The sequence below is a fragment of the Pseudocercospora fijiensis genome (assembly GCF_000340215.1).
Source record: "Pseudocercospora fijiensis CIRAD86 unplaced genomic scaffold MYCFIscaffold_2, whole genome shotgun sequence".
Lineage (NCBI taxonomy): Eukaryota > Fungi > Ascomycota > Dothideomycetes > Mycosphaerellales > Mycosphaerellaceae > Pseudocercospora > Pseudocercospora fijiensis.
In genome coordinates this window covers 1,080,634-1,091,414 of record NW_006921533.1, presented here as the reverse complement: position 1 = coordinate 1,091,414, position 10,781 = coordinate 1,080,634, and the positions used below count along the sequence as shown (strand labels likewise).

Below are 10,781 nucleotides of genomic sequence, written 5' to 3'. Positions count from 1 at the left end.
CTAGTCTGTTAAGGAGCTAATACAGTAGTAATACTAGCTTTTATCGGATGTTCCAGTGGGGCGGAATGATCCTTCTATCGTCAGCACAGTCGTTGGGAACATTCGCACTTTCCATCAGCGCGTGTCCAATGTCGATGTCGATGCGATGCGATAAAGATGCGTGCGAGAAGCGTGAAAATGAAGCCGGCCGGCCGGGAAGTTTAAACTTGCCAAGACGGACCCCCTACACCGAGTATTCCATGCTGACTCTCATCGCCACGGTAGAATAGAAGCGCAGAACTAACAAGCACGAGTTTGTGCCGCGTACTGTACAAAGCCACAATCCTCACGCCATACCGCCCTACCGCCCTACTTCCTCTACCTTTGACTTCATCACCAAGCTGCCCTCGCCGAACATTGCGTGGACAGACAGACTGCTGGCCGACTTGCTCTCTCCGTCCAACGTCGATCTTCTCGAGCTGCGCTGTGGAAACGGCATGCCTTGTACAGCTCATCTTGCGCCGCACGTGAGACACATCACAGCCACCGACATCTCCTCGGCTCAGGAGTCGACTATACCGCCACCATCGGTACTTCAATCACTCATATGGACTCACTCGAATTGTGCTTCGTATCAATCTGAGGCCTTTTCTACATGCACCGCTGCGCCGCTCTTTTCAACAATCGAGTCTCCCCGCTCCAGCTTGCCAGCGTGAATCATTTCTTGAACGTCAGATCTTATCTTTTCCTCTTCCGTCGGATACGCGTGACGCCACATGGTCCATAGTGGCTTCTGGAAGAGATCGTCCTGAAAGGCGGTAATACGCCGGTGAGCATGTGTCTCGGAGCAGTAGTGGTCTGTCGTTGCTTGCTTACCATACTCTCGATAGACCGACCCTTAAGCTCGGGAAGGCAGAAGTATACAAAGACCACACCGCCGTATGTCAACACGGCGTATAGCAGGAAGGTCCCCCTTTGCGGACGTCAGCACAGGCGACGGGGTCGAACACAGCGAGCTACTCACCATCCCATCTCAGTGAGCATAACTGGTGTCGCTTTGGTGATGCCGTAGTCAACGATCCAGTTGACGAAGAAGCAGAACGACATGCAGAAAGCTCGTATCCTGGTCGGGAAAATCTCTGCAGCCACCACGTAGCATGCAACTGAGTGCCCGAAGCTCCAGCCAAACGCGTAAAGGTAGATGAAGACAATTCCCACGATCCCACCAGCCGGAGTGCCTCCGACCGTGTCATCGCTTGCATTGCCGCCAGCAAAGCGGATATACAACGCTAGGTATAACATTGCTGTTGCTTGAATGGTAGCGCCAATGAGAAGAGGCAGACGACGACCAATGCGACTGACGGATGCATTAGCAACCACAAGCAGATCTCGAACGGAAGGACTTACTCAACGAGGTAACCCACGTAAAATATTGTCGTCACGAGTTTCACGATGCCATAGACGCCCTGGACATAGTCAGCAACGGACGGCCTGCATAGATCAGCCCGCAAGAAAACTCACAGTGGTCAAGAGTGTATTGCTGTTGCCTTTCACTCCGATCAGTTTGAAAATGCCTAGAACCTGATTAGCAGCGACCTGGAATGACTTCTCGTGAACAATACTTGGAGCATAATAATTCAAGCTATCTGTTCCGGTGAACTTGTGGAAGAGGAACAGCATGACTGCCAGGAAGAAACGCTGGGCGTTGCTCTTATTGGTGAAAATATCTTGGAGAATGACCCAGACATTGTGACCTCGATGAGCCTGGAAAATATTAGCTCACCGACCAAAGACCGCTTGTGAATAGTGTCTTCTCACCTCTTGCTCAAACCGCACTTGAGCTTCAATCTCCTGGTATTCTGTTTGGATATACGGGTGATCGACCGGCAGCTTTCGTAGACTGGCCAGGTTCTTCAGGCCCTGCTCCGATTTGCCACGATTTATCAGATATCTCGGAGTCTCTGGAATGAATGGAATCATCAGACACATCATGGCTCCCGGTATCAGCTGTATACCCATCGCAACCCTCCATTGCGTGTCATTGTGCTCCGCGTTGTGCCAAAGGCTGACACAGTAATTGATCCAAAAGGCAAGTGCCAAGCTAAAGATGATCATAAGATTATAGGTCGCGGTCATCGAACCGCGGACGCTCTTAGGTGCATTTTCTGCTAGGAATTGTGGGCTCAGCATAGATGAAGCACCAACACCCATACCGCCGATAAATCTGCCTGCTAGGAGCACGTCGTAGTCGGAGATCATCTGCATAGTGGCACCGACGAGGAAGACGATTCCCCAGAGGAATACAGACCATTTGCGACCGATGAAATCTGCTGTCGGCCAAGCGCAAAGGGCACCAGCCGAGCCCTTTACGATAGCATTAGCATCAACTCGATTCGGTAGCCCCTAAGGCTAAAAGACTTACTCCAGCCGCAAGCATAGCGGCGATTGTGCCCTTCGAGTGATCAGTCTACGAACTCGGGTGGTTTTTCAGAACGACCTACGCTTCGATTGTCCAGCGCCTCTTGCGACAGACCACCGAGCCCAAATGCATTTTCGAAGGATGGAAGTGTGAGAATGCCACCAATATTTCCAGAATCGAATCCATAAAAGCAACCAGCCCAGGCCAAAGTGATTAGCAGGTACAACAGTCGCCCATTGAAAATCTGCTTGGGATCTGTCTTCGCATCCTTGGACACCCAAATGCTCGTTCCGCCTGCCATAGTGCTCAGATGCTATCCCTGACTACAAGCCAAGGTGTCGAACGGCTTGGAATCTCGTGGCAGAAGAGACCAAGAAAGCTTGGGGAAATCGACGGCACAAGGCCAAGATATAAGAACTGCCGCAATGTGAAAATACCCACTCCGCATCTCCAGATCACCCCAGAGTACGAAAGTGTGGAGAAAGTGCCATGCCCATGAGACCGGAGAAGCTGTTCCGACTATACACGCGGCATCGACCGAGTCGCATGATCCTGCGGACACTTTCCCGCCTCGACATTCTCCCGTTCGGCTGAAGTCCGCCGAGATAAGTAGTCCGGTGCCTGATGGTCTGTGTAAGTACTGTCCGCTTTAGGTAGCATGTCTAGCGATTCAATCAGTCAGGACATTCACAACGCCACTTCTTCTACACACAGACAAAATGGGCAGCTATGAGGAAACATTGCCAGATTTTAAAAACTTCACTCTGACCACCAAATCACATCCATTTCCACACTCAGAATGCTTCATCCCATCAACAACACCGCAATGCCACGCTTCCAATCTCTTGATCCTGGATAATGGAGACATGCTCTGTGCCTGGTTCGGAGGAACACAAGAAGGCAAACCCGACATCAGCATCTACCTCTCTCGAAAAACCCCAGCCTCCACCTCCTGGTCCCAAGCCTCGCGCGTCACATTCGACACAACCCGAAGCGAACAAAACCCAGTCCTCTTCCAAACCCCCTCCGGCGAGCTCTGGCTCCTCTACACATCCCAAAACCTAGGCGACCAAGACTCCGCCCTCGTCAAAAAACAATCCTCTCACGACAACGGAATCTCTTGGTCTACACCTACAATCCTCTTCCCCGAACCCGGCACTTTCATCCGCCAACCCGTCATCATCCTCGACGACGGTCTCACTTGGGTCATCCCAACTTTCAAGTGCCGTTCCGAACCCGGAACACGCTGGGTAGGCAACGACGACATCTCCGCCCTGCGAATTTCCCAAGACGAAGGCAAAACCTGGATGGAGAAAGAGGTGCCACACAGTTTCGGAGCGGTGCATATGGCGATTCGACAATTGCCAGATAAATCCTATCTCGCTTTCTACCGCAGTCGATGGGCAGACTTCATCCATAAATCCACTTCGCGCAACGGAATCGATTGGTCGGAACCCATCCCAACCCCTCTCCCGAATCCCAATGCGGGTATCTGTTTCGATGTCCTCCCTTCCGGTCGGATTTTGGTTGTGTATAATCATTCCTCTCGCGTGAACGCTCGGGGCAGGAGGGAAGGTTTATATGATGATATCGCTGCCGCGGATGATTTGAGGAGGAATCAGGGTAGTAAGCATGCGGGCAAGGAGGCGTTTTGGGGCGCGCCTAGGGCGCCGTTGTGTGTTGGTTGGAGTGATGATGGTGGCATGGAGTGGAAACACAGGGTGCTGGAGGAGGGGGATGGGTTTTGTTTGACGAATAATAGTGAGATGAAGTTGAATCGGGAGCTTTCGTATCCGAGTATTGTGGTTGGGAAGGATGGAGGGGTGAATGTTGCTTTTACGTATTGGAGGCAGGGGATTAAGTATGTGAGGTTTGATCCTGGGGTGGTGGATCGGGAGTAAGTAGGAAGATTTGGAGGAAGGAAGCTACATTTTTTTTTTCGACATCTAGGGCATTCATTGTTTAGGAAGTAGACTTCTTTTAGTGGTTGATTTCACATTCATGATGTCGAACTTGTGCCTTGAACCAAGATTTCAGCGCTGCATGTAATCCTCTATGTAGTCCCGAAAAGCCTGTTCCAAAGAAACATCATCCTGAAACCCGAGTTCCTTCGCTCGCGTCGTATCAAATTCCGCAGGCCATGGCCCAACAATCTTAGCCACGTTCTCGTCAAATTCCTCCTTAACCAGATCCCTCGCTTTCTGTCCACCCACATCTCGAAGTGCATCTAGCATCTGCTGAACAGTAACAGTCTTCCCCGGAAGATTGACAATCCGACTCTCTCCGATATATCGCTCTTCCGGAATGTCTTTAGCAGCGACCAGATTTCTGATAACAGTCCGAGCCGAGCATACCCATGCCTTGAGATCCCTCCTCACGGGCAAAACACCCGTCTCTCCATTCAAAGGCTCTCGAACGATGCCCGAGAAGAACGACGAAGCCGCACCAGTCGGCCTACCAGGTCGGACAATGATCGTCGGTAGACGAACGATTCTCGCATCCAACAGACGTCGTCGAGAAAAGTCATTCAGAAGCGTTTCCACGATAGCTTTCTCGGCGCCATAAGATGACTGCGGTAAAGGCATAGTCTTCTCTGTGACGACTTCTCCATCTTTGGAAGGCCCGAAAACGGCAAGACTAGAAGGGAAGATGATTCGGATTGGAGCCCCTCTTTTTTGTTTGCGCAGGACGTCCGTGATGTAGCGCATGGAATCGATGTTGACGCGCAGTCCGAGTTCCAAATCGGCTTCGGCTTGACCGGACATGATTCCGTGGAGGAGGTAAATATGGGTGAATTCGGGCTTGAGGATTTGCTCGCATGTTTGAGGAGTTGTCAAGTCGGCGGCAACACTTTCGATTTCCAGGCTGGAAGTGGTGTTTATATTGGCGGGTTTCTTGGGGATTGACACGTCTGTCAAGGTGATTTTTTGAACAGACTCGTCATTGAGTAGGGCAGATGCTAGGGCTTGGCCGATGAAACCGCCTGCGCCTGTAATGAGGATGTTTGCTTTGGCATCGTGAGCGTTTCCCATCTTGGCGAGGACTGAGTCCCTTCACTGCTTGAGATCACGCAGACAGCGTACAGAGCTCACATTACCGGCCTTTGTGAGACTCTTGTCTGGACACTTAAGCGCTAGTAAGGCACGTGAATGGTATTGATGCACTCGGATCCTGCCGATCTCTCGTTGACGGTGTCCGAGATGAATGTTCATGCCCGTGAGAACGCAGTACACCAATACGTCATCGCGGAGACAGCTTCCGAGATGCTACAGAGCTCGTTCGGTACGGCAGAAGTCGTTGGGAATGGATGAAGGAGTTTTGGTGCTTTCAATGTGCCGATTGAGCTTCTTTACATGGCCTGTGGAGCTAGTGGCTGATACTTCTCCTCTAGAAACCGCATATCAGCTGCAGTCAAATTGATGCCCAGAGCCTCAGAAACAGCTTCAATCCTTGATATGCTGTTCAATCCGACAATGGGACAGGCATTCTTGTGCATAAGCCATGCGAGCGCAAGGCTTGACATTGAGCAATGCTTGCTTTTCGCCAGCTTCTCCACTCTGCTCACGATTATCTCATTCTGATCGCCCTGGAACCATCTGGCTGTCTTCACATCCTTCTTGCTTCGATCTGTCTGCTCCGACCACGGTCGAGTGAGAAGTCCTCTGGCAACGGGTGACCACGGGATGAGTCCCACGCCCTCGGCCTCGCAAAACGGAATCATTTCTCGCTCTTCTTCGCGATACAAAAGATTGTACAACCCAGACATACTCGTGAATGTGGTCCAGTGGTGCATCTTTGCTGTGTATTGCAGGCGGGCAAACTGCCAGCAAGACATGCTCGAAGCACCAATGTAATGGACTTTCCCCATTTTCACGAGGTCATGCAGAGCTTCCATCACCTCCTCGGGACGCGTGTCGTTGTCGAGACGATGGAGCTGCAGCACATCGATGTACGAAGTGCCGAGCCGGCGCAAAGAGCCTTCTACCGCGTCGAAAATGTGCTTTCTGCTCAATCCCATCTGGTTGACCAGCTCGCCATCGTTTGATGCCGGCTGAGGTCTGCGATGTGAACCTTCGAGCACGGGATAGTAAAGCTTGGTCATCAGCACGACCTTGCTTCGGGGGATATCGTAGGTTCTCAGCGCCTTGCCGATGATCCTTTCCGACTCTCCGTTCGAGTAGCTGTTTGCTGTCTCCCAAGTGGAAATGCCTTGATCGTAAGCTTTCTTCAGCAGCGGCAGTGCTTGCTCTTCAGGTAAGATCCATGGACTTCCTTCCCAGTTTGGATTGCCAAAAGTCATGCATCCAAGAATCAAACGCGAGACCTTCAAGCCACTGCTTCCCAGCCTCTGGTATTGCATAGGCTGGAAGGAGTCGCGGTTTTTCGACTTGGCCCAGCGCGCCACCAGGTCTCTGAGCGTATCTCTTTCACCAACGTTGCCTGGAAATACGACGTAAGGCAATCCCGGGAATTTTGCAGTGGCTTCACGGTACTGCCAAAGCGGACTACGAATGTGTTGACGCAGATTCGACTGGGTATAAGCGAAAGGAGCATCTTTCGCAAATGGAGTCTGGGCGGCAGGTATGAGTTGCCCATCAGGACTCGCAACATCATGCGTATCCTCAATCGTCAGCCGTGCTCCCTGTTCGAAGAAAGGGGCCAGTATCCACATGTCCGCCTCTCCTAGAATCTCCTCGGCAGCCTCTGGCTCGTCAGGGAAGTGGCCTCTCAAAGTTGAATCCCCTCGCAGCACTATCTCGAACGTCTTGCCAGCCTCCGCAGCTGCATGCTTCACGGCCCGACATATCTCTTTGACCAGTAGACGCGCTTCCGTGGGTGGTAGCGCTCTGGAGTTTGTCAAGATGAAGAAGCCGGCGCACTCGGACTCGAATTCGTCACGCAACGTCTCTTCGTCCCAGACGGTCAAAACGCTGATGTCGTGGCAGGTTTGGGTGCCCGTTGGGTCGTCGTCGTCGAGAACGACGAGCACTGCTTGCTGCGAAACTTGCTCCCGGGTGACTCGTCTCGAGGCTGGCAGACGCGACAACACTTCCGCCTTTGAGATTGGACGTGCTTCTTCCATCTCCAGTTCTACACCAACATCACCCATATTCCCGTCTGCCGCCGCGATATCGCCTCACGCTTCACGTCAATCCTCATCACAGCATAGAATACTCGCGTACAGCCATCGCAGCTGTCGCCGATACAGTAGTCTAGGCAATGCATGCATGCATGCTGAACTCGGCGCCCTCCCTCCGATCGCCCACCCAGCTCAGAACTTCGGATGACTTCTTCCGAGACATCGTTGCGTGAGAGCATGTATTTCTACGTTCGAGCTCAATCACATGCTGGGCAATTGTACGAAGATATGCGTAAGCATGATACGCCTGGAGACTGTTGGCTTGCAATTCACGGCCAAGTATAGAATACGACTTATCGGCGTTGGATCACCCAGGTGCATCGGGCAGTGCGTCAACGTACAAATCAGACCACAAGCTGGCGGGTTGCTAAAGAGGCAGTAGTCATCCTTAAATATGCAGGTAGAGATGCGACAGCTGCGTTCGACGAGATTCATGCACCAGGGATTGTCGAAGCTCTTTCAAAAGAACAAAATATGGGCTCAATAAATCCAGACACTCTTCCTTCGCATTGCTTCCCAAGCCCGCCAAACCAGATCTCTACAGCCTGATCTCCGCGCACGATTTTGAACATGTCGCACGAGAAACTTTCACACCCAAGACTTACGCATTCTACTCGTCCGCAGCGACCGATCTTGTCTCACACCAAGCGAACCTCATGTGCCATCGCAAACGACGCATCACTAAGCTGGAGCGATGACTCTGTTAGAGATGCACAAGTCCTGTCCCGCGGCGTTCCAGCGGCTGGAGGTCTATGTCGATGCCGGCTTCACGAGAGGCACCGACATCCTCAAAGCCGTTGCGCTGGGAGCCACGGCGGTTGGCATTGGTAGACCTTGGCTGTACGCTCTTGGCTACGGGCAGGAGGGTGTGGAGCATTTGATTGAAATTCTCAAAGACGAGCTTGTAACGTCGATGAAGCTGAGTGGAGTCACGGATGTTGACCATGCTCATCCTGGCATGGTCAATACTGCGCTGCTTGAGCCGCTTGTTCGAAGTTCCGAAACGCATGCGTGGATATCATGGATGCCGAGGGCGAGGATGTAGATTCGTTGATAGACTGATGAGATATATGTGATACCCTAACAAGTCATATATCGCTCGGCGAGGCGAGTCAATTGCCGACTATGGGGGCGAGACTATTCGAGAATCCACTCCGGTTATTCGAGAATCCGGGCATCCGATCACGGAGGAGGCCTAAGGCAAATTTGTTAGCTAAGTTCTCTACTACTAGACCTCACCGTTACCGCTGTTTTAATCGCTGTTTTAACCTTACCGTCGCTATCGATTAGCTATATTATTAAGCCCTTCTACGTAGTTATAAGCCGAGTATAAGGCCGCTACTACCGCCGCCGCCGCCGCCGCCGCTACTACCGCCGCCGCCCCTATTTAATTATATAATCCTAAGGTCTTCTAGTTATAAAGAATGCGTAGTAAGAGGCTATAGTAAGAGTAAAAGCTATACCTAGGCGACCTTAGAGGCCTTAAATTATAGGTTAAATAGATATATAGACTAAAGGACTACCTAGCCTACTAGTACTAGGAGGGTGTCGACCGTTAGTATTTAAAGCAATTCCTCTTAGACTTCTAGGAAGATATAGTAGAGAGCGAGCGGTCGTACTAGTAGCGCTATATTAGTTATTAGTATAAGGCTAGATACGATAGTCTTAATCCCTCTAGCTAGTTAGCTAGTAAGCTAGATAGTACCTTCGAGACCCTTAACCTAACTATCCCCTTCCTCGACAATTTACTAGAATAGTACGAAGTAGGGCATAAAGCGATCCGCTTTATACTATATACTATACCTAGTAAGAGGATGCTACTAAGTAGTAAGAATAGTAAATAGAATAATAAATAGAATAGTAAAGAGGAAGAAGTTAGTAGTAGTAGTAGTAGTAGTAGTAGTAGTAGTAGTAGTAGTAGTAGTAGTAGTAGTAGTAGTAGTAGTAGTAGTAGTAGTAATAGTAATAATAGGGAAAGCGGGGTTAGTTAGCAATAGGAATAACGCCCTCCTTCGGTAGAAATCGAGTCTCCTTAACAACTAGCCTATAACTTTAGCAATAACGACGAATATAGTAACTAGTCCGAGTTAGAAGTAGAGGCATATAAACCTAGGTCGTACGCAACTATCGAGAACACCGAAAACTAGGTATTTAATAGTGTTATAGCAGCCGAGGACTATATAGACCTATTCGTATTAGAGAAGGGGTTTAAGCTTAGAAGGACCGGCTATAAGCGTAATAAGGACTATACTTACTAGACCTTCTTACTACGCTACGCTAAGTATTCGATACCGGTATTACGCGAGGCGGCAAGGAAGAAGCGTAACGAGAGAAGGCTTCTTTATTCTACTACTAAGACTTATAAGGGCCGCTCGAAGAAGTGTAATTGCCCTTAGTCTATAGCCCTTACTACGGACGACTAGAAGGACCCCGATAATAGCACCTAGTCTCTTATATTTAATAGCTCTAACTATAACTATTTAGCAGTCTATCTAATAGCACTAGCTAATTACCGCCGCCGAGCTCGTATAATAGAGATTGTTAAGGCTATATTATAGTTAAGGTCTATAGGCGTTACTAATCGACAGATTAAGGCCGCTATTAAGCTCCGTTTTAGTAGTAGAGACTAGCAATCGCCTATCGTACCTACTACTTTACGAGACATCTTAAATGCCTAGTAAAAGGCTAAGAAGTTGCGACTCGCTAGCAAATTAGTAGTCGATAAGACGATTAAGGACCTCCTATAATAGAACTACTTTGTATAGAAGGGTATTAGTACTAGACAAGGCGGCGGTAAGCAACGGCTAGAATAGCTATATTTCTCGTACCCTAAGATAATTAATATCTATAAGAATTGTCCGGATATAATAGTTATAGATTGTACCTATAAAACTAACGAATACGGCTTACTATTGCTTGTAATTGCCTTACTTAATTAATTTAACTAAACCTTCCCTTTAGCGCTTATATTTATGCCTAGTATTAGCTAGTAACCGGCCCTATATACCTAGGCTAAGTTTTAAGCCTATATAAGAGGCCTCCTTCTATATAGTAGATAGAGTATTAACCTCGTATAGCATATTGTTTATGTTACACTTCTATAATGCCTATATTGTAGGGCTCTAGTTACTAGTCTAAGCGATAGTCTCGTTATCCTATTATATTAAACATAGCTGCCTATATTGCTATAGGTTATGTTACCCTCGGTTGCCTATACTATTACTACTAGTAGTAGTAGTAGTA

General features: G+C 49.4%; 5 protein-coding genes across 5 annotated transcripts; 2 read left to right on the top strand and 3 right to left on the bottom strand.

Annotated features, from left to right (window-relative positions):
• Positions 1 to 613: 613 nt before the first annotated feature.
• Positions 614 to 2,699, bottom strand: MYCFIDRAFT_186059 (uncharacterized protein; the record flags this gene model as incomplete). Its single annotated transcript, XM_007924855.1, has 8 exons — positions 614 to 787; positions 856 to 952; positions 1,004 to 1,336; positions 1,387 to 1,445; positions 1,501 to 1,743; positions 1,798 to 2,343; positions 2,402 to 2,431; positions 2,481 to 2,699. The coding sequence occupies 8 exons, from the start codon at positions 2,697 to 2,699 to the stop codon at positions 614 to 616; spliced, it is 1,701 nt and encodes a 566-aa protein (XP_007923046.1).
• Positions 2,700 to 3,117: 418 nt separating this feature from the next.
• On the top strand, positions 3,118 to 4,299 carry MYCFIDRAFT_131178 (uncharacterized protein; the record flags this gene model as incomplete). Its single annotated transcript, XM_007924854.1, has 1 exon — positions 3,118 to 4,299. One exon carries the CDS (start codon positions 3,118 to 3,120, stop codon positions 4,297 to 4,299), a length of 1,182 nt encoding a protein of 393 aa, XP_007923045.1.
• A 132-nt stretch (positions 4,300 to 4,431) lies between these two features.
• On the bottom strand, positions 4,432 to 5,430 carry MYCFIDRAFT_42662 (uncharacterized protein; the record flags this gene model as incomplete). Its single annotated transcript, XM_007924286.1, has 1 exon — positions 4,432 to 5,430. One exon carries the CDS (start codon positions 5,428 to 5,430, stop codon positions 4,432 to 4,434), a length of 999 nt encoding a protein of 332 aa, XP_007922477.1.
• Positions 5,431 to 5,747: 317 nt separating this feature from the next.
• On the bottom strand, positions 5,748 to 7,388 carry MYCFIDRAFT_107282 (uncharacterized protein; the record flags this gene model as incomplete). Its single annotated transcript, XM_007924853.2, has 1 exon — positions 5,748 to 7,388. A coding segment is annotated over one exon (1,641 nt), but the record flags the coding sequence as incomplete, so codon positions are not given.
• Positions 7,389 to 8,286: 898 nt separating this feature from the next.
• MYCFIDRAFT_123586 (uncharacterized protein) lies at positions 8,287 to 8,511 on the top strand (the record flags this gene model as incomplete). Its single annotated transcript, XM_007924852.1, has 1 exon — positions 8,287 to 8,511. A coding segment is annotated over one exon (225 nt), but the record flags the coding sequence as incomplete, so codon positions are not given.
• Between the last annotated feature and the right edge of the window lie 2,270 nt (positions 8,512 to 10,781).